This window comes from Centroberyx affinis, unplaced genomic scaffold (assembly GCF_046629955.1).
Source record: "Centroberyx affinis isolate AG114_WGS23_722 - 3 ecotype Tasmania unplaced genomic scaffold, CSIRO-AGI_Caff_v1 ptg001932l_1, whole genome shotgun sequence".
NCBI classification, from domain to species: Eukaryota; Metazoa; Chordata; class Actinopteri; order Beryciformes; family Berycidae; genus Centroberyx; species Centroberyx affinis.
The window spans coordinates 161,620-186,510 of NW_027280293.1; the positions used below are offsets into that span (position 1 = coordinate 161,620).

Consider the following 24,891-nt stretch of genomic DNA (forward strand, 5'->3'; position numbering starts at 1 on the left):
TGAATGCAAATGAGTTCAAGGTTCCAAGCTCATTAAATGGAAATTTCCAAGCTCCAACTTGCCATAAATGTAAGATTACTTTCTGTGATTACTTCCTGCAACTGAATTTGCCTCTCGATCAAACTCCCGCGGTCGCTCTCTGTCCTATCGCTCTCTGTCTATCTGTAGTTCATGTGTATGCATTTGTAACAGGAGGCGTTCCCAGCTAAGATCACTGTATTGCTGTCTGAGAGCTGTAGTGAAACACGGCAAGAGGAAATGGACAGGGAGAAGGCAGGATGAGGTGAGCCTCCTATGATGAAGATGTCTGACGATGACTATGATGGGAACAACACAACGACACAGCTCGTCATCGTTTTTAACACTATCAGCATAGACCATCAAAACACAATACAGAGTGGGTTTCGTTCTAGAACAGAGAGAAATGCTTTTATGAATAGCATACTGTTTTTTTTTTATTGTAGAGTGCTGATTTCTGTTTTGTGTGTGTGTGTGTGTGTATGTTTCTGTGTGTATATGTGCCTGCGCACAAGCAAGCGTGTATGTGCTTACGTGTATATATATATCTGTGCTTGTGTGTGTGCTTGTATATGTGTGTGTGAATAAAGTAACCACGTTTTACAGATGGGAATCTAAGACGTATTGGCTAGTAGGAGGACTTAAAGGAGAGGGCGTGGCTCTGTAGCCCCGCCCCCTGTCCACTGGGGTGAACCACATGACCAGGAAGTGCCACATGCGCTAGAGAAGAAGGGTGCTGCCTGTCTGTCTCTAATAGCCACACCTGGTGGACTGCATATGCTAGCTACAGCTCAGGGTGACTGCTGGGGTCCCTCATAGGGGAGTTTGTTGAGGGGGTATAAGAGTCAGATTCACTCTGAAAGATACATGGGGGTTTGGGGTCAATGTTATGAAGATACAGTAGGGCTAAAAGTGGGGCTTGACCCCAAAACACATAAGATACACAGTGGTTTTGGTTTGATGCCCCAAATAGTTAGACACTGTGGGAGAGCAGGGTTGAATGCCTGGCGGAAATATCAGCTTATTGAGAAAGTTAAGTATAAAGCTAAAGAATTAATCATGGGGCTATAGAGTGGAAATTAGTCCCCACGGCTGAAGATCCTTAGGGGCCCCAAATACTGTAATACAAAAGGTTTGAGTTGGAGACTTGGGTTAGGTGCCCTTTGGAAATTTAGGCTTAAAGATATGGGCTCATGTAGAGTTCAGTTAGAAAAGGTAAGGGTTAAAGAGTAACTAAGCCCCAAACCCAAATCTGTGTAAAGCCTGACATCTAATAGTAAAAAGCATGCTACTGAAATGGCCATCTGCTATTAGCTGATCTTTGGTGCTAGGTGATATCACCACCTGTTGTACTCTATAGAAGGTCACATCACCTGGCACCAAAGATCAGCCAATAGCAGATGGCACTTTCCGTAGCAGGCATTTTACCAATAGATGTCAGGCTTTACACAGATTTGGGTTTGGTTTAGTTACTCCTTAATCGGTTTTATATTGGATTAGGTATGTCACTTTGGAGTTTTTTTTGTATTTTTTAAAACTTTGCTCAACCCAAACCAAACCGAACCAGGCTGAACTGGGCTGGCGTGCTTACAAACACACTGACGTTTGTGAACCTGTGCTAAAACCATGTGACCAAGGCTGATCTGAATCTTCCCCAGCCGGGTGTGAACAGCGGTTAAGTACACTATACGTATATATGCCCAGAAAGTGGTGGTATACTCCATAAACCTGTGCATACCCTGATTAACAACAAAAGGTTTCGGCATTTCACTGTCATGTTATTGTGATATAGTGAATTATACAGCAGTCTATGGGCAGCTATATCTTTGGCACTAGCTTTACTATGCTTTGATGTCACTTGAACAACAGCTGCACCAGCTAGCAGGTTCACTCCAAGGTTAAACACTCCTGTCAAACGGCTGAATACACCTGTTTAAGTCCGATCGTTCAGGCTGAAGTCATATTTGCTGCTTCGAGGTCAAATGCTGTGAGCCAACTTCGAACACTTGCCTTCGGACAATTGTGTTCAATGTCAAATGCTTTTGGAGCCAGCAATACAGCTTCCTACAATGACTTTGCTCCCAGCTTTCTCAACGTTTACCATAGTGATGATCTTAGCCCTCTTACTGACCACATCATACTATGATCTTGCTAAGACTGTAGTTGTTGAGTGACAAGTTGACTGACTTGTAGCCATTCGTTAGAGCATCTCACTGCCCTAAATACGCTGAAATCCTGGAAGCTTTCCTCTGTAATGATTTTGAACTCTCTCTTCAGATCTACTTCTAATCACCTCCAATCTTTTCCACTCTACTCTAGATGAGCCCTCGTCCTCTGTGCCAATCACTGCTAGCTGTGAGCATCAGAATATTAGAGATACTGTGTATTATAATTAATATGGAAGAAACAAAATGCTGTAATGGTGCTAAGAGAGGTAACAAAAGGAGATAAAGTTTGATGAGTGAGCTATAGAATAACCAAAGAGAGGCATTGTGTAGTACAGTAGATAGATTTGGACATAGTTGCTGGCTGGAATGTGCTGATTTAAAGCCAAAAGTCCTTGTTCTGTTCGGGCCTTTATCGGTCAGCCCAGCTGGCTATCTAAGTAGCTAGCCCTCAGCTGGTTCGTGTGGTCTGGGGCTAAGTGGAAATGGACTGGAAAAGGAGATAGGGCTAAAGGTAGGGTTAGCATAGGTAATAAGGATAGGGCCTGGGAAGACGGCTGGAAGATTGAAGTGGTTCTGGGCCAAATCGTGAAGGCCTAGAACTGGGACCAAGGCCAGGGTTCAGAACCTCTGGGAGGCCGGTTATATGTTCCTCAGTAATTAAGCTAACAGGTGGGAATACTCTATTTACCCCAGAGAAAACGCTTCGCATACCTCCATATACCCTTGACTACGCTAGTGGGGGGGGACTGTGGTGGGGTCGTTAGGGTTCGGGTTTGGGTTTCAGGGCTTTGGAGCCAGCGGGTACCGGGGGACGCTCGCAGGAGAAAAGCTGGTGGAACCCCACACACAGAGAAACACGGACAAACAGGAAGTGCTCTGCTCTGCGGTAGGCAGGGTCAAAGGTCAATCAAAGGTCGTCAAGAGGTCAAAAAGGTCAGGGTTGGTTAGCGGGAAGCTGGCAGGCGGACCCCAGAGAAACACTGAGAGGCGATTGGTCAGTTCGGTGCTGCGGTGGGCGAGATGAAGGGCGGGGCCAGAGGGAGGTGACTGCGCCGTGGTTGGTTGGTAGGTTGATTGGCAGGTGGGCGAGCGCCGTGCGTTTCCTGCCAAAAATCGACGTGCCACTGGGACTCAATCTGCGGAGGGGACAAGAAAGAGGGAGGGAAGGGAGGAGAGAGTAAAATGAACAGAAAAAGAGGGAGAGAGGTGAGAGAAAAAGGATGAAAAAGGGGGAGACAATTGATGGTAGGCCCCAACTTGTGTCAGAGTGGAAATTTCCGGAGTGGAAATTTTACCAGCCAGATGGTCTGTGGGTAATAGGCTTTTATTGTCCAGGGCCGGTTCTTATGATTTATGAACAAATTAATAAAACATTATTGTTTTTTATCACATTATAACAACAGCCGGCAATCCATTAGGTTGAATTAGGCAACCACAGGGTGGCAGAAGTCCACTGTCCAATTTCCACTAGCAGAAAAGTGTCTGCAATTTTCACCATCAAGCTAACACACACACACACACACACACACACACACACACACACACACACACACAATTTCCCCATTCCTCTAATATATATGGTCATCACATGTTCTTTTACCTCTTATCTAATTGTACAACGTGACACAAGATGAATCTGCAAATAAAATGATCACATTGTTTTGAATGTATCATGCCAGTGGTGTTAATAGTGCAAGAAGTAGAGGATGGGCGCACACACACATACACACACACGCACACACACACACCCATAGTATCTACTTATTTACTGTTTTCTCTTTTATTATGGATATTATATGCCCATAAAATGTGCAAATGAAAATGCACACACAGTAGATTAATTCCCTCGAGGTAAAACTGCATCAAAAGTGCGTGTGAGTGAGTGTGTGTGTGTCTGTGTGTGTATGTGTGTGTGTGTGTGTGTGTGTGTGTGTGTGTGTGTGTGTGTGTGTGTGTGTGTGTGTGTGTGTGTGTGTGGACACTGACTTGTCTCAGGGATGCGTTTGTCCATGCTAAGGGGCTCCCTCAGTCCGTCCCCCCCGAACGGAGTCGGTGTGACCTCCTTCACCCCGTTCTCCTTGGCAACGCCTCCCGGTGCGGTTGCCGCGGCAACGCTCGCCGGTCCTGTCGTCGGAGCCCCGCTCGGGGGTGACGATGTCTTCCCCTGTGCCTTCTCCTCCTGTAGACACACACAGACAGGGGGACACACGCATACAAATACACACACACACACACACACACACAGGCAGGCATACAATTGTGAAGACACACACACACACACATACAGAGCAGACAAGGGTTTAATATAGTACACTCTCATGCTACCACACCATCTAGTGGTGTAAGCCTGTCACAGCACAGTGAGTCAGCATTCTCAGAGTGGTACACTGTGGGTTAATGTCCCACTTGTATATTATTGACTGTGTTAAACCTTGACCTTGTGTCCATTGGCTTCTCCGTTGTCCGCCTCCATCCCAACGTTGTCCATTGATCCGATCTTAGACTTAGCCTTGATGTTCACCTTATGGGACTCGATCTTCACGTCACCACCACCTGGGGCAAAGGGAAGGAGGTTAATATCGGAATAGAACAGAATGGTGTTAACTAGGCTTGAACACAGCTGTTTCCAGTCTGACCTGGCTTGTGTTTGATGTTGTCCTTGGAGCCACATTTGGACGTCACCTTGCTCAGATCGACCTTCTTATTCAGGATCTGCACCTGGGTAAGAGGCAAGATCACAATGTAGCCTCCTCATGCTTCACTAATTCATAAAGATGCCACAAATAGATGGGAGTCTCCTGCTTTCATCCCCCTTCTCACGGTACAATGCATCCAAACTTCACTGTCCACTCTTGCCTGTTCAGAAAACCATCGTCGTTCATTATTATGCAGAGGAGGAAATCTGTACAATACGCAATGGAGTGTGTAGGAGAATGAAGTACACAACAACATGATACATTTTCTTTGACTTGTTTTATTCTCAATGACTGTCTCTTTTATTCCTCTGCAGTCTTTTTATTGCTTATGCTATTGGCTTTTACTTGTCATTTGTTTGTAAAGCACATTCTAACTCTGTATTGTCCAATATAAATTGAGGTTATATTCTTCTTCTTCTTCTTCTTCTTCTTACATTGGTGATTATGCAGTGTTTACATATCACACCAAGAGACAAAAATGACGAGGCTGTCCATACAGTGTTTTACGCGTGGGACAGATGAGATTGTGTATTCAGACAGTCAAATGTTGAAATGACTCACATACACTCTGTAGGTGTATCTCTTTTATAAATTCATTATTTACTTGTATATAGTTATTTGCAACTACTAGACAAAGTAAGCATTATTTATAAAATGACACACGCCTTTTATTGATATGTTAATAGTTGCACCCAGCTCTAGAATCGACAAGGGATTCACTCATAAAATTAATCAATTTTGATCTCAAAATTAGAACGAGTAGAAATGTGATGTCAACATCTTTAATTCTGAACCTTGAACCCAGCTGAGGTGATCAATCACATTGCTCTGACACAGATAGTTCTGGTCCTCAGTTCTGATTCGCTGAGTCATACTGGAAGTCCCAGTATAAAATACCCAATAAACACATCCGCATATCAGTTGATTTAAATATTAATGCACTAACTGAAAATCAGCTTATGTGTTGTTTAGCTACTGTTCAAGGACTGCATTGCCAGGTGAGAAAATATTTAATTAGTGCTGATTAAAAAAAAGAAAAGATTTCTTGAACATTTGCATTCTATTTTTATTACATTGGTCTGTTACCACTATTTTCTAAAAGCAATAATTCACTTGAGGCTGCTTCACGTTGCTCCTAACAGTGCTTCACCTGTGGTCCTAAATAGTGACTTTTTAGCAGGTTTATAGTGACCTGATTGTACTGTTGTATTGTTGGTATGTTTTATCCCATATGGTATCACTATAATATTCCTAAACTATTCCTTTGATATTTGTATATTATTTTTCTGTTGTCTTAGTACCTTATAGGGGCTTCATAAGGGCTGTTCCACATACAGTACGGTACAATTATTGCATTTTGTGCCTGTGTGAATCCAGTTTGAGCATGTTTCTTAAGCATTGAAACTGTACAGTGTAATTCAAAGGAACAATAAGTATCTTTTTCTGATCAATCCTTTGCTTTCACTTGGTGCCATAGCTTCAATGTACAGCCATTTTCAGTATACGTTTTGCATTTGGTTTAATTCATGTGAAGAAGCAAAATGGTGATAGTGAGAGCAACCCATAGCTGGAATATGATAGTGCAGCAGGTGGTTAGAGCAGATGGGAACAACATCTGGGAGGGTGGGGTCAGTTCAATGTAAGTTCAATCAATCCAAAATGCAAATACAGACAGCAATTAATTTGCTAATTATAGCACATTCCTAAGTTCCTAAGTTCCTTCATAGCATATTGGATATAATAACCTTCTCATGCAAAGGTTTTTTTTTTCGCCTCCTGAATGTTTTCAATTGAAATCGAATTGATCTCCACCCTGATGGACGGACACTACCAGATTTCTTGAACCAGTTAAGCACCAAAGTTTCCACTCCATCCAACTGTTAAGGTTGGGTTCTCCAAGAAAAAAAAATGAAAATGAGATTTTCGGTGGCTAACACAAGATTTATGCAGGCACAGAAAACTGGTTCTAAATCAAATTGATTTGATTTCTAGCTCTTTGTATCGCATGTGTGTCTAAACAAGGATAAAGAGTGTAGAATGTTGCCTGTTGCCCTTTCTAAACAGTCAAGAAAAGATCTGTGTGCTTAAGAATTGTCTTCTGTCCCTGTGTAAATGCAGCCAAATCAGGTTCACTCCATGGGATTCCTTATGATTTCTCCCTGTTTATATATAGCCGTGGAATGATCAGATCTATACTTGAGCAGGATTGCCTAACTGCAGCTGAATTAGGGTACAGTCTTGTCGTCCACCCTAACCAGATGTCTGTCTCCAGCTCCAGCAGTACTTACATTGCCTCCTCCAGGGACATGTTTGATATTGTCCTTGGAGCCACAGCGAGACGTGACATGGCTGAAGTCCAGCTTTTTGTGCACTATCTGAACCTAGAGACAGGCAGGCGGACACACAGATGAGAAAGAGAGAGAGAGAGAAAGACAGAGAGGCAGAAAGAGAGAAAGAAAGAAAGAAAAGAGGCAAGCAGGCAGGTGTAAGAGGCAGACAGATAGACAAGAGAGTAGCAGAGAAAAGCAGATCAGCCGCCAGCTTAGGTTAACAGGAAACAGAGCAGTACATATGGAAGTTACTGTCATTAAAATGTGTAGAGGTCAAATATTTCCTCATAGTGATTGCATGATTGCATTTATGGCTTTTCAATTGAAACAATTCTCTGATTTTTTTTACAGCCACATGAGCAAGGCTGGCAAAAATGGTTTTGGGACATTATTAAATTGGGACATTATTAAAGAATTCTAGTTTTACATAAAAGCACAGCTAATGGCATGTTAAAGTAAAAGTTAGAGAATTCTAAAGAAAAAAAAAGATGAGCCCCCAAAACATGAGGACCCTTGATAATCACAGATCTCTTCCAAAGAACAGCACTGATTAATGCTAGAAGGAAAAAAAAAGCATAGGACAAACACTAGAAGAGAGACAGATGCAACGGAATATTGCATTAGATGGTCAGTGGTTTTGTGCAAATCTCATGTTCTAAGCATAGAAGCAAATGCCGAAATGACTAAGGGAAAATAAAAGATATGAGATGTTCGTTTTAGATACTTCAAATGGACCACGTGCATAAAGCATATCAGCCTGTTGGAGTAATGTCTTGCCCTGCCAGCCTGTCCCACAGTGTACTGCGCACCCAGCTCCAAACAAATCATCCATGTGTCCCTGGTAGATCACTGGCTCCTGTGCTCCATGCTAACACTTTAGCATACACTATGTTGAGTTAAAGTAAGACATCTGACCTATGAGTAATACAATCTTTTTTTGTGGTTTTTATTATGTGGCCTGTAGATTAATAAATTTTAGAAATGAAATGCCATCAACTCAGTAAAGCTGATGTAACCAAGTTTATTTTTGGATCTATGTCAGGCGAGCAACCGGGTATTCATCCACTGCGCAGAGATTTTTAGCTGTACACAGTCTCCCATTGCCCACCACATTCACGTCCTATAGAAACAGAAAAAAGTAGTCCCTGGTAGTTCAAAACAGTAGCCTAGTCTAGGCCTATATCATTTCTGCATCATCTTTCATGCAAATTTTACCAATCTCGTACACAAAATGTCCAGACTTAGCCGTATATATTTAAGATTACTTGCCATTTATTTTTAGAGCTGCTACAAGTTCTCATTTTCTTACTTTAAATGTCACCTTCTATCACTCAACATAGTGTATGCTAAAGTGTTAGCATGGAGCCTACTATCACGCAACATATTGTACATGCTAAAGTGTTAGCATGGAGCCTACTATCACGCAACATATTGTACATGCTAAAGTGTTAGCATGGAGCCTACTATCACTCAACATAGTGAATGTTAAAGTGTTAGTATGGAACCTACAAATAGTGTATGCTAAAGTGTTAGCATTGAGCCTACTATCACTTGACATAGTGTATGCTAAAGTGTTAGCATTGAGCCTACTATCACTTGACATAGTGTATGCTAAAGTGTCAGCGTGGAGCCTACTATCACTCGACATAGTGTATGCTAAAGTGTTACCGTGGAGCCTACTATCACTCAACATAGTGTATGCTAAAGTGTTAGCGTGGAGCCTACTATCACTCAACATAGTGTATGCTAAAGGGTTAGCGTGGAGCCTACTATCACTCAACATAGTGTATGCTAAAGGGTTAGCATGGAGCCTACAAATAGTGTATGCTAAAGTGTTAGCATGGAGCCTACTATCACTCAACATAGTGAATGCTAAAGTGTTAGCATGGAGCCTGCTATCACTCGACATAGTGTATGCTAAAGTGTTAGCATGGAGCCTGCTATCACTCGACATAGTGTATGCTAAAGTGTTAGCATGGAGCCTACAAATAGTGTATGCTAAAGTGTTAGCATGGTACCTGCTATCACTCGACATAGTGAATGCTAGAGTGTTGGCATGGAGCCTACTATCACTCGACATAGTGTATGCTAAAGTGTTAGCATGGAGCCTACTATCACTCAACATAGTGTATACTAAGTGTTAGCATGGAGCCCTACAAATAGTGCATGCTAAAGTGTTAGCATGGAGCCTACTATCACTCAACACAGTGTATGCTAAAGTGTTAGCATGGAGCACTGAAGCTAATGATCTTCTAGAGACGTGGACGATTTTGGCATCTATGTTCTCAACACCTAATGGGTAAATTGACCAACGGGCCAATCTTCTGAAAGAATGCAGTTCCAACACCGAGGACTCAAAGAGGATCCTACCCCCACCCCTCACCCCGCCCACTGCCCCTCTCCTGCATGACATCACCGATTCCCAGCATTTTGTGTTGTGATATCAGTTTCATTGCCTCCCTGCCTATATTTTCAAAAGCCCTGCAGCGATCGCCAGACACCCCCCCACCACCCTCTCTCTGTCTCAGTCTCTCTCTCCAAGCTGAAAATGGCATGATGACGCAGGTGGCACCAACGAAGGATGACTCACTGAGCTGTTAGTGCACACACACACACACACACACACACATGCACTCACGCACACACACAGCAGCAGCCGCCTGTAAACAGAGTCCAGGTTTCTCTCGTTCTTTTTCTCTCTGTACAACATTGTAAGTAATCCTTATTGAATTCGAGCAGCACAACTAGAGTACCAGCAAGTTTGTGATGCTGTGTCCCCTTGATTTCAATGAGGAATGCTATTTCAGGGAAACTGAAGGAAGCATAAAATCTTTTCCCTGCATTATTACAAGTGAAGAAAAAGACCCAAGTAATACTCAAACTGTCAAAATGTCCCTTTACTGTCTCAGTACTTGAGGAAAATGTGGGTAGATATACAGGGGTAGATGATGATAATGGTGTAGAAGATTGTAGTTTGGGTAGATGCATATAACATACTGTACATAAAGCTCAATAGTGTATCAAGGGATAAATGTAAATGGGTACAGATGGCAGGGATTCAGTTGACCTTGGACAGCCTGGGTGGAGTATAATGATGTACTTTAGCTGATCTGCTTTAGACCATATATGGACCGATGTATATGTGTATGAGTAGAGGTAGGGCTAAGCTTGAAAAATATACCAGCGATGTAGTCACACATCCCCTCTCATAGATTCCCATTCAAGTTAATGAATTTTTATGAACATCTTTTTTTTTTTGTAGTTTTGATGGGCAGTCATGATGTTAGCTTAGGTTATGTTAGCTCTTAAAATTCTATTTGAAATATCAAATTGAGTGTTTAAAAGTAAAAAAAAAATGGAACACTTTGTAGTGCCAACAGATACAGTGTGTTCATCTCTAGAAGCAATAGGGTGTAGGTGAAGGTGTAAAAGATGGGGACTCCTTACTGATAAAGGTGTTGTTTATAGGTATAAGCTTGTAGATATATTAACATGGAGGTGCATATTATACAGATTGTGTTGTGAGTGCAAGTTATGCATTTTTTTGTACCTCAGTTGCTTGCGTTTTTTTTTCTTATTCACCGAGAAATGTTTGCAAATGAAGCTGTGGCGCAAACAAGCCGTCAAAATGAGCACTGCGCAAGCAAATAGCCCCCTTCCTCACCACTTAAAAGCGCAAATTGCATGCTTCAGCTTTTATCCACCAAGGCTGGCACCCTTATGCCCAAAAGCAGCCTTTATAATTGTAGGATTATAATCCTACAATCCTATACTATCCTTTATAATCTCAAATTCTAGGATGGAAAACCTTGCTGATGACGATGCCTGTGTCCCGCAACGATGGCAACAATGACGATGACATACTGAATTCGATTTGCATGGCCTTGCCTATAAATAAATATTACGTGTCATATCATTTACATAAGCATGATCATAACAGGTGCAAAGAGGCTTTATTTTTAGACTAGCGCTGTTTGGTAGCTTTCAGCTCATTGTGCACAGTTAGTGAATAGCATGACATTCTGATTTGCTCATTTAGGTGATATAGTGTGCTCTTCCCTTCACAAACCTAGTGAAACTAGGCCTCAGCCTTGTCTTGGCAGCAAGGGTGGGGTTAAATGTCTTGTTCAGTATGTGCACATTGAGGGTGTCTCCGCCCTGATTTATAATGGGATAACGGTGGATGTAGAGTATGTGAGGTGCAGGTGAGGGTGTTAATAGGCACAGAATTGTGTATAAAGGTATTGGGGTTGATGTATAAGGGTGTAGGCTTGGTGGATGATGAATCATGTATAGAGTATAGTGTAGGTAATGTGGCCTCACTCTGGCCTTGGTGGTGAGGATGGAGCTGTGTATAAATGCTGTATATGAGTAGGATGGATGCAGAGATGAGAAAGTGTCTTGTTGGTATAATCTTACCCTGTTTTATTGCCACTCTCCTATTTTTGTGTAACCTTGTTTTTTTTGTGTCTTTTATTTGCCTTGATTGTGAAGCAGCTTGTAAACTTTGCTTTTAGAAAATATTGTCATATTATTATTATTATTTATGACTATGTATTAGTGGATAACGGTTTATCGGCGGATGTGTGTACAAGTTCAAGATTCACACTGGCCATAGCAGCCTGTTTAAGGGCTTTTAACTGGAATGTTGAGAGATTTCCCAGTCGTATCACACAACCATCCTACTGCTTAATATATTCATTCAACAACTCCAAAACTTTTACATACAGGCTGGTGTTCAGGTATGAACACCAGGGAAGGTAAATTATTGCAAAAAGCACAGATAAATCCATTGTTGTGCTGGCAAATTTTGCTGGAAATATTTTCTCACTGAAAACAATGTAGCAGTTTCAGATAGAGCATGGTTTGCTGGCAAGGTTTAAACACCAACCAATCAGAGACAAGAAAATTGGTCAGTTGACCTGTCCTCAGCCTAAAATATTTTCAAAATGGTTCAACTGCTACTAAATAGTAAACACAGCTAGGAAGTATTAGCTGTGATTCTTTTTAGATAACATTTAATCTAGCAAGCTAGCTAGCTAGCTAGGTAGCCTATAATACGCGTTATGAAATTCCAGTGGATAACCTTGAAAAAATGATAAAATTATTACATTTTCAGTAGAAAAGAGGAGGCCAAGATAACAGTGATGGTAGCAGTATCTGTTATTTCATCCATTTTCACGCCTCCAACTGTCAATTGCTGGAAACTTTTGCCCCAAATTTGCCTAAAGATTTGCCTGTGTATCATCACCTTTAAAGTTATAGGGACTGGATTTGTTTTGACAAAACCGCCAACCCTCCCCCAAGTATAGAAGGGTGTTCCATATGCTGGGTGGATGTGGAAAGGGTGCTGTATGAGGTGAATGCAGAGAGAAGGTGGGTGGACGTGTCGGTGTGTGAGGTGCGAGGGTGCAGATGGCAGGGACTCACTCTGGCCTTGGCGGCGGGGGTGGAGGGGTCGGATGTCTTGTTGTTCTGGGTGGAGGAGACCTGGGGAGACAACCACCCCAAGGTCAATACAACCTCCAATCAACCACACGCCACAACATGAGGGGGTGGGGGGCATGGGAACCAATCAAATGGAAGGAGACTGGATATGTGGGTTAGCAGTAGGACCAATCAGATGAAGCTATGGATCATTACAACCAATCAAAAGGGGAGCATATGATTGTATGGGTCATTTTAACCAATCAAAAAGAAGCAAACTGAGATGTACGGAGCATTATGCTAAATCAACTGGAAGGATCTTGGGGTGTATGCATCATTTTTCACCAATTTCACCAATCACATTGAGAGACGCTGGGTATAGTATTAGTAGGAGCAAAATATCAGATGTAAAGATGCAAATGGAAGGATAATAAACAGGGTATATATGTTAGAACCAACAATCAAATGTACAAACACAGAGACATATGGGTTGTGATGTTGGTGCATATGAACCAGACAATTAATTAGCACCAATAAAATATGTACTGGTATGCGTTGATGACAAGAGCCAATCACATATCAGGACAATGGACAGTGAGAGAATTATTAGGCAACCACAAACCACCAATGAGGAAACATGATAATTAGGTTACAATTAGTTGGACCAATCAATCGTCACCATACTGGGGCACGCAGTTCAGAAAAACACACCAGTCAGACTCATAAATCTTGAGGGATGGAAAGGTTGTTAGACCAATGAGCTTCTGTTGAATGGAATACATTAGAATACATAATAGATAAACGAATCCAATATCACAACACTGGAGAGAGAATGAGTCAGGACCACCAATCGTGATTCAGGACGGTGATATATGTGTGCGTGTGTGTGTGTGTCAGCGGGTGCACTCCTTTTCGTACAGGCAGGACGAGTGGTGAGGAAGGAGCTTGTCTTTGAAATGGAAGGGAAAAGATTTGCAGACGACGCGGCAACAGCATACCTGTAACCAGAAAACATGGCAGATCTGCCTGGGAAAAGTGAACTGTCCCCAGTAATTGACAGTGTGATGCTACCAAGGAGAAAGTCTGACTGTAACAACACCTGCTGCCTGCTCTGCTGCTGTGTAAAATATAGAGGTGTGACCAAGCCAACTTTCTTCAAGTCCCAAGTTAGTCTGAAGTCAAGTCCCAAGTCATTAATGTCAAGTCTCAAGTCTAGTCATGTCATGTATCAATTTAATAATTGAGATAAAACTAAATATCTAGGACTTTTCAGTGCAATATGGTTTTAATAGGATAAGAGCATCATGAGTTTGATTTCTAGAATCAGTTTCAACTTCAATAAATTCAATCATTCCATACAAATTCAGAAACCAGAATTTAAATTCAGTCGTCTGCTGGAACAAATCTCATCACTTTCAATCTAAGTCATTTACACAAACACAAGATCTCAAGTCAAGACTTTAGAAACCTTCTCAAGGCGTCAAAGTACAAGTCACAGTCAAGTCCCAAGGCACCAGAACCCAAGTCAAGTCAAGTCTCAAGTCTTCTCTTCATGCATCAAGTCAAGTCTCAAGCAATTATAATGTGACCCAAGTCTGACTCCGGTCCAAGCCATGGTAAAATATAAAGTTATGGCAGCTCCCAGTGGCCACCGGTAGAAGACTAATATGTGCAACTGTATGAATATGAAGCAAGGGCATGGCTGAAAAAAAAATCCTGTATGCTCAGTTCATCTTCTCTGGAGAAATAAAGGGGGTGATCTGGTGTTTGTGCTGGACATGCCAATCGCCTACCCAGCCTGCCTCTGGTGTATGCCGGCCTGCTAAAGGAGAGTATCCAGTGTGACCGAGCAGGGAAGCAGGTTATGGAAGGTGTGGGTATGAATGTGGCAAATATGAAAAGAAATCTGTCTATTTCAATGTATAGAAAGAGGCCTCTAGGTGCTATATCTGCACCTCTCGCTCATGTGTACATCTCCAAATAGCAGTGGAGATAGTTTGAGGAGAAGAAAGGAGCTGCAGACTTTAGGGCGGATACGAGTGAGCTGCGCAAAAAGGACGAGACGTGAGTCAGCTTTTAATGCCTAAAATAGACCAACATAAAACACACCATACAAAGGTAAGAAAATGACGGAAAAGAATGGGAAGAATGGATAATGCAGCAAGTAGAAGAAAGAAAGAAAGAACGTGATTGAGCCATTGCTCTATGAGAAACGGCAGGGCAGACGGAGAGCATATGCTTGTGATTCAAACTGACACGTAAAACTTTTCCCCGAGTCACACTGTCACAAACTATGAAGGAACGGGGGGGGAACAAGGACAAACACATCCAGGTGTGTGAGCCGTGTCGATCCGTGCCAGGCTGTGTGTGTGTGTGTGTGTGTGTTAGTGGCCGGCTGTGAGATACAGGTGCAGCCGACAGGACGGTAGAGCGAGGACGGTAGAGCCGGTGAGAGGAGAACGCCGAGGAATGTGACACGTCGAATTAAGAGAGAGAGGGAGACGGAGAGAAGCGGAAGAAAGATAAGAGAGGATGGATGACAGAAGCGAGGGTAAGACGAGTAAACACGAAGAATTACATGGCTGTCCTCTCTTTAATGAGCCTGTAATGGGTAATGACCTCCGAAAAAGAGTGCGTCTGCGGTGGAGGTGAGGTGTTTCTGAGTCATACCTGGTGCGTGGTGTTGAATCGCACTCTATTTGTCGACTAAGGCGCTGTTTTTAATTGCATTTAACAAAGCGATTGTTAGGGGGGGTGGGGGTGGGGGGGGGGGGGTGGTGTCATATTCTCTCAGCTACCTTAAGTCTCCAGTTAATTAGAAATGCTAATTCCGACATTTTTTTTTTTCACCGAGTATGCCACCCCCCCCCCCCCCACCCCCCTTCATCCCTCCCCAGCTAATCCCCCTGACGCTAACCGCAGCTCCACCACCCTACGCTGCTATACATAGCGCAGACGTGTGCAGAAGATGTTGACAGCACCGCAGTAGAGGCTCGCAAAAAGCCGACTGGCTCCGGTGCATTCGGGGACAGACCCCATGACAAAGTGTCTAATGATCTACCGCTGTTTTTATTCATGAGCCCCCTAATCTAGACACCAACTTTGTTTTTTTTGGGGTTTTTTTTTTTTTTACAGCTGTATCAGGATCTAAGGCAGTGATTCTCAATCTTTTTCATATCAAGGACCCATAACTTAGCACACTATAGGGCCACGGACCCCTATTTGATGAGATTTAGTCTCTCGGACCCAAATCTGAGAATATTTTTATGGTTAGATATAATTTTGTCCAGAATTCCATGACTATCTGTAGAGAGACAACAGTGAAACTATGATCAAAACAGTCATTCTTCTACATTCTCTAGTTGTGTTAACTTCTAGTAAATTAAATAATGGTGAAGTTTAACAATTCATCAATTTGCTGGGGACCCCCTGAAACCCCCTCAAGGACCCCTGGTGGTCCCCGGACCCCACGTTGAGAACCACTGATCTAAGGAACACATTTGAAGTTTTTAAGTTAAGGGGTAAACAGTTCTTGTAAAGACTGATCAAAATGCATTTTCACTGATTAACAAATCGTGGCTCTGTTTTCACTTTTTAGCATTTACATGCAGTCTTGTTGTTTGAAGAGCACAGTAAATGGCTGATCATTAGTTTATATGGGGGGGGAAGCTACGTAACTATTATATGAAGCCAGTGAATATAAATTGGTGTACCTAGTCTTGCATATACATTCTGAATCTGTTTTACAATGCAACAAAGCAGGATCCAGTAGCCTGATGATTGTAGATGCTTGCAGAATGTAGACAAACTCATCTCTAGTATGGGAGATCAAAATCAGAAATTTCTGTGAGCAGGTGCGAATCAAGTGTCAAGGTGTTTTTGAACCACGTCAATTCACTGAACTGTCACAAACTGGCTACAGTACTTGTTAACAGACTAGTAGGCTGCTATTCATTGTTCAAGTTGATATTTTACACTGTGTTATCTTTTCAAGGGCAGACTCATTGATTCTTTGAGCCACTCTGGTTCCAATGTAGAGGAAGGCTTCTGCAAGAGTTATAAGATACGTACCAACTGTTGATAATACCAGCAACCAATACCAAATCATCGGCTCACACAAGAAAAGCATTCTACAACATTCCAGGAAACTTTCATCATTGCTCTCTAGGCTTGAATCATTTCTAGACATTGCTTTTATTTCCTGATTATTCCTACCTTTCCTCCACCAGGCTGGTACTTCATGTTGTCAGTGGATCCGATCTTGGAACGGACGTTCTTCAGGTCCGGTGTCGGGGCGTTGATGGGCCGGGGGGTTCGCGGAGCGCGGGGCACCGGCGGCTTCTTCTCCAGGGGGGTCTGCTTGGGCACGGGGGGTTTGGTGATGGTCCGGCGGCGGTGCCCGGGGCCGTCGCCGTTAGTGGTGGCGGCCGGGGGGGTGGGAGTGGCGGTGGAGGCCGGGCGAGGACGAGGACGGGTGGCTACAGAGACAGGAGAGAGGGGTTGGGGAGAGAGAGCAGTGTTATTACACAAATACTAATTTACAAAAACAAACTTCCAGTTATACTCCATAGAGAAAGGAACAAGTCAGACCATACAAGATAGAGAGAAGGAAAGAGGGGATACAGTATGAGTCATCATTGAGTCATTGGCATTGACCGAGAACCCCATCAACCCCTCACAGATATATTATAGTCATTTTGTGTTATGGGGCTGTAAAAATCATACTTATTGCCCTTTTAAAGGTGCTACGTGTAGCATTTTTAAACATCAATATGTCATTGCAAAATAAATTTTGATACCTCTCATAAACAAATGAGACCATGGTGGAGATGATTGGTAGCCACTATCCGAAGTCAGTGGTTTTGTTGTTGCTAGTGTTTCTCAAAATGAAGACCACATTTCCCATAAACCCTGTTACCTCCTGTCATAAAGAGGATGTTGTCTCTTTGGTATTTTTAGCACATTTGACCAGAAGCTTCAGACTTCCAAGAGTACACATCATAAAGACAATACCAAAGTATGACAGAATTTGCCATTGACTGTATATGCACATATAGTTGTTACCTGTAGTCTTGGGAGTGCTGGGTTTCTTGGCCTCTGCTGTCTTGTTCTCAGCCTTGTCATTCTTGCTAGCTGTGGTAGAGAAGAAAGCACAGAAGGTTTACACTAGTCTGATACAGATAAAATGAGTTCTTTGACTCAATCAATCATATAACAGTATACTGCATAACACTGTGAACCTGTACCATGCAATGTCTATACTTCCTGCTATGCCATAGTTTGTTTAACTATAGCCACTTTCACACATAGAACCCATAAGATTGCCATGTTAACTTTTCCAGCCAGCGCTAGTGGTTTTCCCTGTTCACACCATTAGCTACTATCTGTAAAATTTCCACGTAGAATGCGTTCACGCATGACATGACAGTCCGGAACAGGTGAGGCAAGACCGGTTGGTGCCTTTAAGGTACATGACGGAAGATGCCACTTGTTATTGTTTAAGAGAAATGGTGGATGAGGAGCTCCTGTGGCCAGTTCCCCTATTATTAGTAATGTGGCTATTAATCTCGTTTGCTGCGCGGATGGCTTTTAGCTCCCTCGTCTTGGAGTCCGTCCAATTTCCAGACATTTGCTTGAGCAAGTCGCAGAAGGAAGTACGTTACCCTTGAGTCTATTGTGATTGGGTCATGCACTCTACGTGAAAGCGTGTTACCTCTTGCGTGCTTGACCCTGGCTTACAGCTTTTGTTCACACCAGGAACTTCATGATGGGGTAAATTGTAGGATCAACTGACCCCAACACGGACATTTTTTGGAAGATTGCTGTGCCAGTGATGAACCTCGATCCTGGGGCAACTTGTGGTTAGCAGTCAGCACTAGTGTACACAACGAACAATGTGTTCAGACTGCGAGCAACTTGGTTGATGTGTCGCTGTATTCTGGGCGGGGCCAGAGGCTCCGATTGCATCTATGTTGTGGTTTGCTGCTACAAAGTTTTGAACAGGTAAATCTTTCATTGAAAATAAAGAGAAACAAACTCAAAATTACTTTCAAGCTTACCAACGGCCCCAACAATGGATTTAACTGTTCTCCAAGCATCGATTTTGGGACTTTTATTCTTTCAAATAAAAGTTGGAGAGAACTGGGAAGCTTTGAATGGCTATAATCAACTGCTCATCTATTGTGAACTTGCCAGGCTGAACTATTGTTCATGAAACAAAATCACATTGGTAGAGGAACAAGGAAGCGTGGAAATCTGATTAGCTGCTGATGGCTTATGATGTGTTCAGCTGTGGACAATTTTTCTTGGCTGACAGGTTTGTTGACTGTCCACACATCAGGCCGAGTTTCCCTGGCTGCTCAGCTCTGTGGGAAATGAAAGGACTTCTGGTGACTTGTTGATCGTGTTGCGCACAGACTGAATGCATGCTGAGTCATTCCCCCTGTTACAGAGGTAAGAGGGCTGCGATGTGGTGATAAAGCTGCGATCTAATGCTGCCATCACGTGGCAGAAGCATTATGGAATACGACTGAGCTGTCCACAGTTGGGGGAACAACTTCAGCCCTGTTTTATTTCTTGACAGCTCTGCACCAACCAGCTCCGTCAAGCAATTGAATTGAAAAAAACAAAACAAAAAAAAGATGCACCTCGCAGTACATAACACACATCAGAGTGAATTGGGTGAATGAATCACATTCCCCCAAGGTGCTGAGATGCAGCGTACAAAAAGCAGAAAACCTGTTCCACTAACACTGTGTTTTATACTGAGTCATAGTTCCCTTGCTAGAGCGATGAGATACTTGTTGTGATGTGTGGATAAAAATACTAATGTGGCGTCTTCAACAGCCGGCTCTTGAATCAGATGAAGGGGAGCATATGGCTGAAATTTTGTTAGCCCGCCGCCTGGAGCAGTGCCAGTTTGCATTATGAGTCACTTTGCCAGCTACCGTAGCAAAGTTCAGGTACCATGGTAGAGGTCATGATGCACTGGCAACATTATGACCCGGCCGATGCAATGAGTGGAATTGCTGTCTGCTACTATATTGCCCTAAAAAAGCTAAACGGCAGTAACTGCATAAGAGCAAGTCAGAGTGAAACTGAGAAAAATGGCTTCATTGTCTTCCTCATCTCCTGTCCTGACAAAAGTATTCTTGGTATAGAAGTGGAAGTGATATATATTGTTTCATTTTAAAAAAAATAAAATCTAAACTTGAGCCTTTGATGTCTGACCGTTGAAAAAGACAAAAAACAGTTACTGCTGTTTATCTTTGTAGGGCTGTGTATCATTCACACATCAAACGAGAACAAACAGGTACAGAGGAAAAAACAGACACCGTCGATGTAATAGCAGACATCCTACAGTACGTGTGTGTGTGTGTGTGTGTGTGTGTGCACATGTACATACCAGCAGTTTTGCTTGCAGCGCTCGCCGCAGAGCCGTCCTTATTGGCGGACGCACGGGGGGTGGCGGTGGCCTTTGGCACAGGTGGGCGTTTCTCAGCTGTACCGTTCTCCGGAGTCTGGAAAACAGCACACCAGAGGGGGGGGGGGGGTAAGCAGTGTGTGTATGTGTGTGTGCGTGCGTGTTTCTAAGTCTATGTCTGCAAGTGGGACTGTTCTCCAGTACTAGGAAAGCCCGATCATGTAACCGCGAAATAAGGAGAGAGAGCAAGAAGAGGGAGGGAGGTGAAGAGAGAGGCGTGAAAAAGGGCAGGAGGGGGAGGAGGAAGAGGGGGGGTAAGGGAAGAGGAGGAAGGTCCATCAGATTAGCACATCTAGCCAACGAAAAAAAAGTAGATTGAGTCACTGTGACCGCAGAGCCGTCTGGGATGGTGAATTCCTATTGGACCAGGCAGACATATTAGCTTTTAAAGCTTCACTAGGCAAGATTTCTATGTAAAAATACACTCACTCTCTTAATCTGTCTATCCGTCTATCTATCTATCTATTAGGGATGGGACAATATATCGAAATCCAATATATCGCGATACAAAAATGTGATGATATGTATCGTGGGGCAGAAAAATGAATCGTGATATTAGCTCCATTTTATTCTGCTGTAGTTGCCCGTCACAAATTCACAAGCTCTCCACTGAAATTATATTATTTGCACTTTGTAATGTAAATTCAATAATAAGTTGTTGTTTACATTCTAGCAAGCCAATGCCATTTCTAGAAAGATTTGTGTCTCAGAAATAAACAAAATTCTGCACAGTCATACTTTGTTGTCATTGAGCTTTTATTTATTACATTGTATCGTAGTTGTATTGAATCATGAACCCCATATCGTGTATCAAATTGTCTATCTATCTATCTATCTATCTATCTATCTATCTATCTATCTATCTATCTATCTATCTATTTGCGTGTGTAATACTCACCTTGGCAGCCTTGGCAGAGCCGGTTGCCCCTGGCGACCGCTTAGTGGCGGTGGGAGTGGTCGCCTTGGTTACGGGACTTTTTTTATTGGCTGAGGCCGTGGTGGGGGAGGGGCGTTTGGCAGAGCTGGCCTCTCCATTGGTGGAGAGGGTGGATGGGCGGGAGTTTGGTTTGGTTGACCCCACGTCAGGCTGGTGATAATGTCATAAAAAACACAAGCCACAGCGACATAGGGAGAAAGCCAGAGGGAAGCAAAGAAAGAAAGTGAGAAAGTGAGAGAAAAGGGGGCGGGAGTGATTCACAATGAAACAGAAAGAAATGAAACGATAGAGAAAGGAGAGGGAGAAAAAGAAAGAAAAGAAAGAGAAGGAGAAAGAGAGAGAAAGAGAAAGCAGGGATGGGATCAGTGATGGCAATGGCAGCGTGATATGGCAGCCCAGCCGGCAACCATATGACAGAAAACTATAAGACAGATAGGTCATAAATTATAATGCTAAATTATAAATTTATAACCCAGTTAGATAGATAGGTCATGAGCAGCAAATTATAAAATCATAAGCCTCAAATCTAGATTAAACGAGCAGCGGTCTAAGGGTTCTATTTTCGTGAATCGATGTCACATGGACAGATGTCTGGCGATGTCGTGACCAAAGACGCTTACCTGCGACGCAGTTGGAATCGGGGGGCAGATTAGGAGGAATACATTATCGGTACGTGTGGTAGGGGCTGGCGTCGTCATGACCAATCAAATCACCTCTTTTCCTTCCCTTTAAAAGCAGTGCGCTCGGTGCCACGGCGATCTGACAATTCGGTGGATGGAAGACTCGGAACAGTCCGGAGCGGTTCCACCACCAAAAAACTCCCCAGAGGGAACTGATGTCCTTGTGCTGGAGGTGCAGAATTGCCACGGTGTGCCACGGTACACAAAGTAAATTAGCTTAGGAGGAGGTAACACATTTGGTTAACGTGTTGCTCGACTCGACTACTGTAACGGTGTCTTTACAGGTCTCCCGAAAAAATCGATCAGACAGCTAGCAGCGGATTCAGAACGCTGCTGCTCGAATCCTCACTAAGACCAAGAAAGTGGATCACATCACTCCAGTGCTGAGGTCTTTACACTGGCTTCCTGTCTGTCAAAGAATTGATTTCAAAATACTGCTGTTGGTTTATAAAGCACTGAATGGTTTAGGGCCAAAATACATCTTCTGATCTTCTGCTACGTTATACCTTTTGAACTTCCTTTCAAAAGGAAATCAGAGAGATCATGAAGGATTGAGTTCACTCTCTGAAAAGTTATAGCGCTATACATATTTTTTGTCAGGTGAGGCCGACAAAAGGTCTTTTATGTTGTGATTATCTTTGAAGAGGTAAGGCACACTTAATTGTATACTGGCTGACAGTGTCACCAGTGTGAGAGTGACTAAATACCAAGAAATAACGCCGCTTGACTCTGTGTTTCCTTTAGGGGGGTAAAAATATCTTTCTATTTGATTTGATTCTTTTAATGCAATGCATTTTGCTTGTTCTTTTATATGAATTTTATCTTTTTTCACTTTGTCTCGATGCTTTTAACGTTTTATGTAAAGCACTGTGAATTGCCTTGTTGCTGAAATGTGCTATATAAATAAACTTGCCTTGCCTTGCTCTGGTCCTTGGGGAACTGTTGCCCGGTGCAGGAAACCGTTCAGTGATATTAGGCGAAGAGACGAACACAAGTTGGCAGCGAACCGCAGGAACAGTCTGGCTATAGGAGGCGGGGGGGGGGGTGGGGGGGCATCCAGCAACAAGTTCCTGACATCTATAGAGGATGAGACCGCCTCCACAGTCCCCATACTGACAGTTCTATGCTGGATGACAGTCATTCACACCACTGCCTCATAGGATCTGTTAATTCGCGCAAACCACGAACATAAGACAGAGCTCGACTGCGCCTCGCACCGTGCGCCTTTGACCTGATCTGAGGTGATGTAACCACAGATCCCAGTAATCCTTGACAGCAAAATTGCACGGGGCTGCTTGATTGTGACTGACACGCCCCCCCCTACTGCGCCCTTGTGTGTAAATTGGCCCGAAAATGCCACTTCGTCCCGCCATGCGCCGTCCCGAAAATAGAACCCAAAAAGCAGCATACGACATGGGAAAGAGGCATTCTCTCCGATGCTATAAGCATTCATGTACCAACACAGTAACATGAACCAGCAAACACACACATCAACACAGATAGACAAACAATACAGCACACATACAGAGACACACACCAGACATAGAGACAGACGCACACACACACACATACACAGAAGAGCAGAAGCAGCAGCAGAAGCAGCATGCTGTCCGAGGTGAATGATGTCCTTGTCTGTCCACATTACCTCCGTAATCAGCTTTGTTTGTTCTCTGTGTGAGTGTGTGTGTGTGTGTGCATGTATGTGTGTGTGTGTGTGTGACCCACCTTGCTCTTGCCCTCAGGACTGGCCGGGCTCTTGCCGCCGTTGGCCGTCGGAGACTTGGCCGTCCCTTTCCCGCCCTTCTCCTCCTCCTTCTCGCTCGCCTTCTTCCCCTCTTCCTTCTTCTCGTCTTTGTCGGCCTTCTCCGGCTTGTCCGCCTTCTCCTCCTTCTCGGCGGCCTTGTTGTTGTTCTTCTCCGCGTCGCCCTTCTCCGTCTTCTCCTCGTCCTTGAGGATCTTCTCGGACTTCTGGGTCTTGTCCCGGCCGTTGTCCTTCTTCTGCTGCTCCTCCTTCTCCTTCTTGTCGGAGGCGTCGATCTTCTCGGTCTTGTTGGACATGATGTCCGTCTTCTCCTGCTTGTCCTTGTTGTCGGATTTCACTGGGAGAGAAACAGTGTCATTGTTAGCATCGTAGGCTCTTTTACCGAAAGCAGCAGAGTAAAGCACGCTCCTCTCCTCAACAAAGGCGCGACTGTAGAAGTGCTGGGTGCGACATACTGCTGCCATTGTTTCCAAATCTTGCATCTGTAATTTCGATGCTTTACCTTTTCTTTACTCTAACTAAAGGTTTACATACGGCCCTGGGGTATTGGCTCAAATGACAAAGGTTGTACACAAATATTTCATGCCTTGTATTTCTACTTTGCAACTTGTACATCAGCATTTGTGAATGTGTACAAAAAGATTTGCAAAAATAAACCCAAATCTGTAACCTTATTCTCACAAATGTCTTGAAATTTGTGTTTCTGTATATCAACTTTTGCGAATGTGTAAAACAGATTTGTTATTGCGCACAAACACAACTCCATTCTACATGTAGCTTGCTCCTCACAAGAACAACTCTACCTTTAACACACCATCTACAAATCGTGATTGTTTGGAAGACATTTGATGCTGCCATGAGGCAATGATGAGCCAATGGAGACGCAGGATTTTGCATCCATTTTGACTGTCCGATCAGAGAGCAATGTAGTCTGAGTAGAGCAGTGGTTCTCAACGTGGGGTCTGGGGACCGCCAGGGGTCCTTGAGGGGGTTCCAGGGGGTCCCCAGCAAATTGATGAATTGTTAAACTTCAGCATTATTTCATTTACAAGAAGTTAACGCAATGTAAAAGAATGACTGTTTTTATAGTGTCACTGTTATGTCTCTACCTACATTACAGATAGTCATGGAATTCTGGACAAAATCATATCTAATGAGAAAAATATTCTCAGATTTGGGTCCAAGAGAAAATAGCCAAATGTGGCCCAAATGTGGACTACATTAGGAGTCCTTGATATGAAAAAGGTTGAGAATCACTGGAGTAGAGCACAAGTGTACCGGTTCTACTAATGAGAGGGGTTTGTGTTTCTTCAGTCTTGTAATTGAGTTGGAAAAGTGAAGTTTTATTTTTTCCCCATTTATGAATACAAAACAATTTCTTCAAAACAAC

The 24,891-nt window shown here is 43.3% G+C and overlaps 1 protein-coding gene across 1 annotated transcript in view; it reads right to left on the bottom strand.

Moving 5' to 3' along the window:
- Window positions 1-2,946: 2,946 nt before the first annotated feature.
- The window catches only part of map4l (microtubule associated protein 4 like), a 54,669-nt gene continuing 32,724 nt past the window's right edge, over window positions 2,947-24,891 (bottom strand). Inside the window, exons 5-16 of the mRNA XM_071530494.1 lie at window positions 23,465-23,838; window positions 21,021-21,209; window positions 20,045-20,159; window positions 17,704-17,772; window positions 16,855-17,117; window positions 12,643-12,702; window positions 7,171-7,263; window positions 4,823-4,904; window positions 4,624-4,739; window positions 4,173-4,365; window positions 3,168-3,289; window positions 2,947-3,015 (exon numbers count right to left, since the gene is read on the bottom strand). Of these exons, the coding sequence (XP_071386595.1) occupies window positions 2,947-3,015; window positions 3,168-3,289; window positions 4,173-4,365; window positions 4,624-4,739; window positions 4,823-4,904; window positions 7,171-7,263; window positions 12,643-12,702; window positions 16,855-17,117; window positions 17,704-17,772; window positions 20,045-20,159; window positions 21,021-21,209; window positions 23,465-23,838 (1,745 nt within the window). The remainder of the gene's footprint in view (window positions 3,016-3,167; window positions 3,290-4,172; window positions 4,366-4,623; window positions 4,740-4,822; window positions 4,905-7,170; window positions 7,264-12,642; window positions 12,703-16,854; window positions 17,118-17,703; window positions 17,773-20,044; window positions 20,160-21,020; window positions 21,210-23,464; window positions 23,839-24,891) is intronic.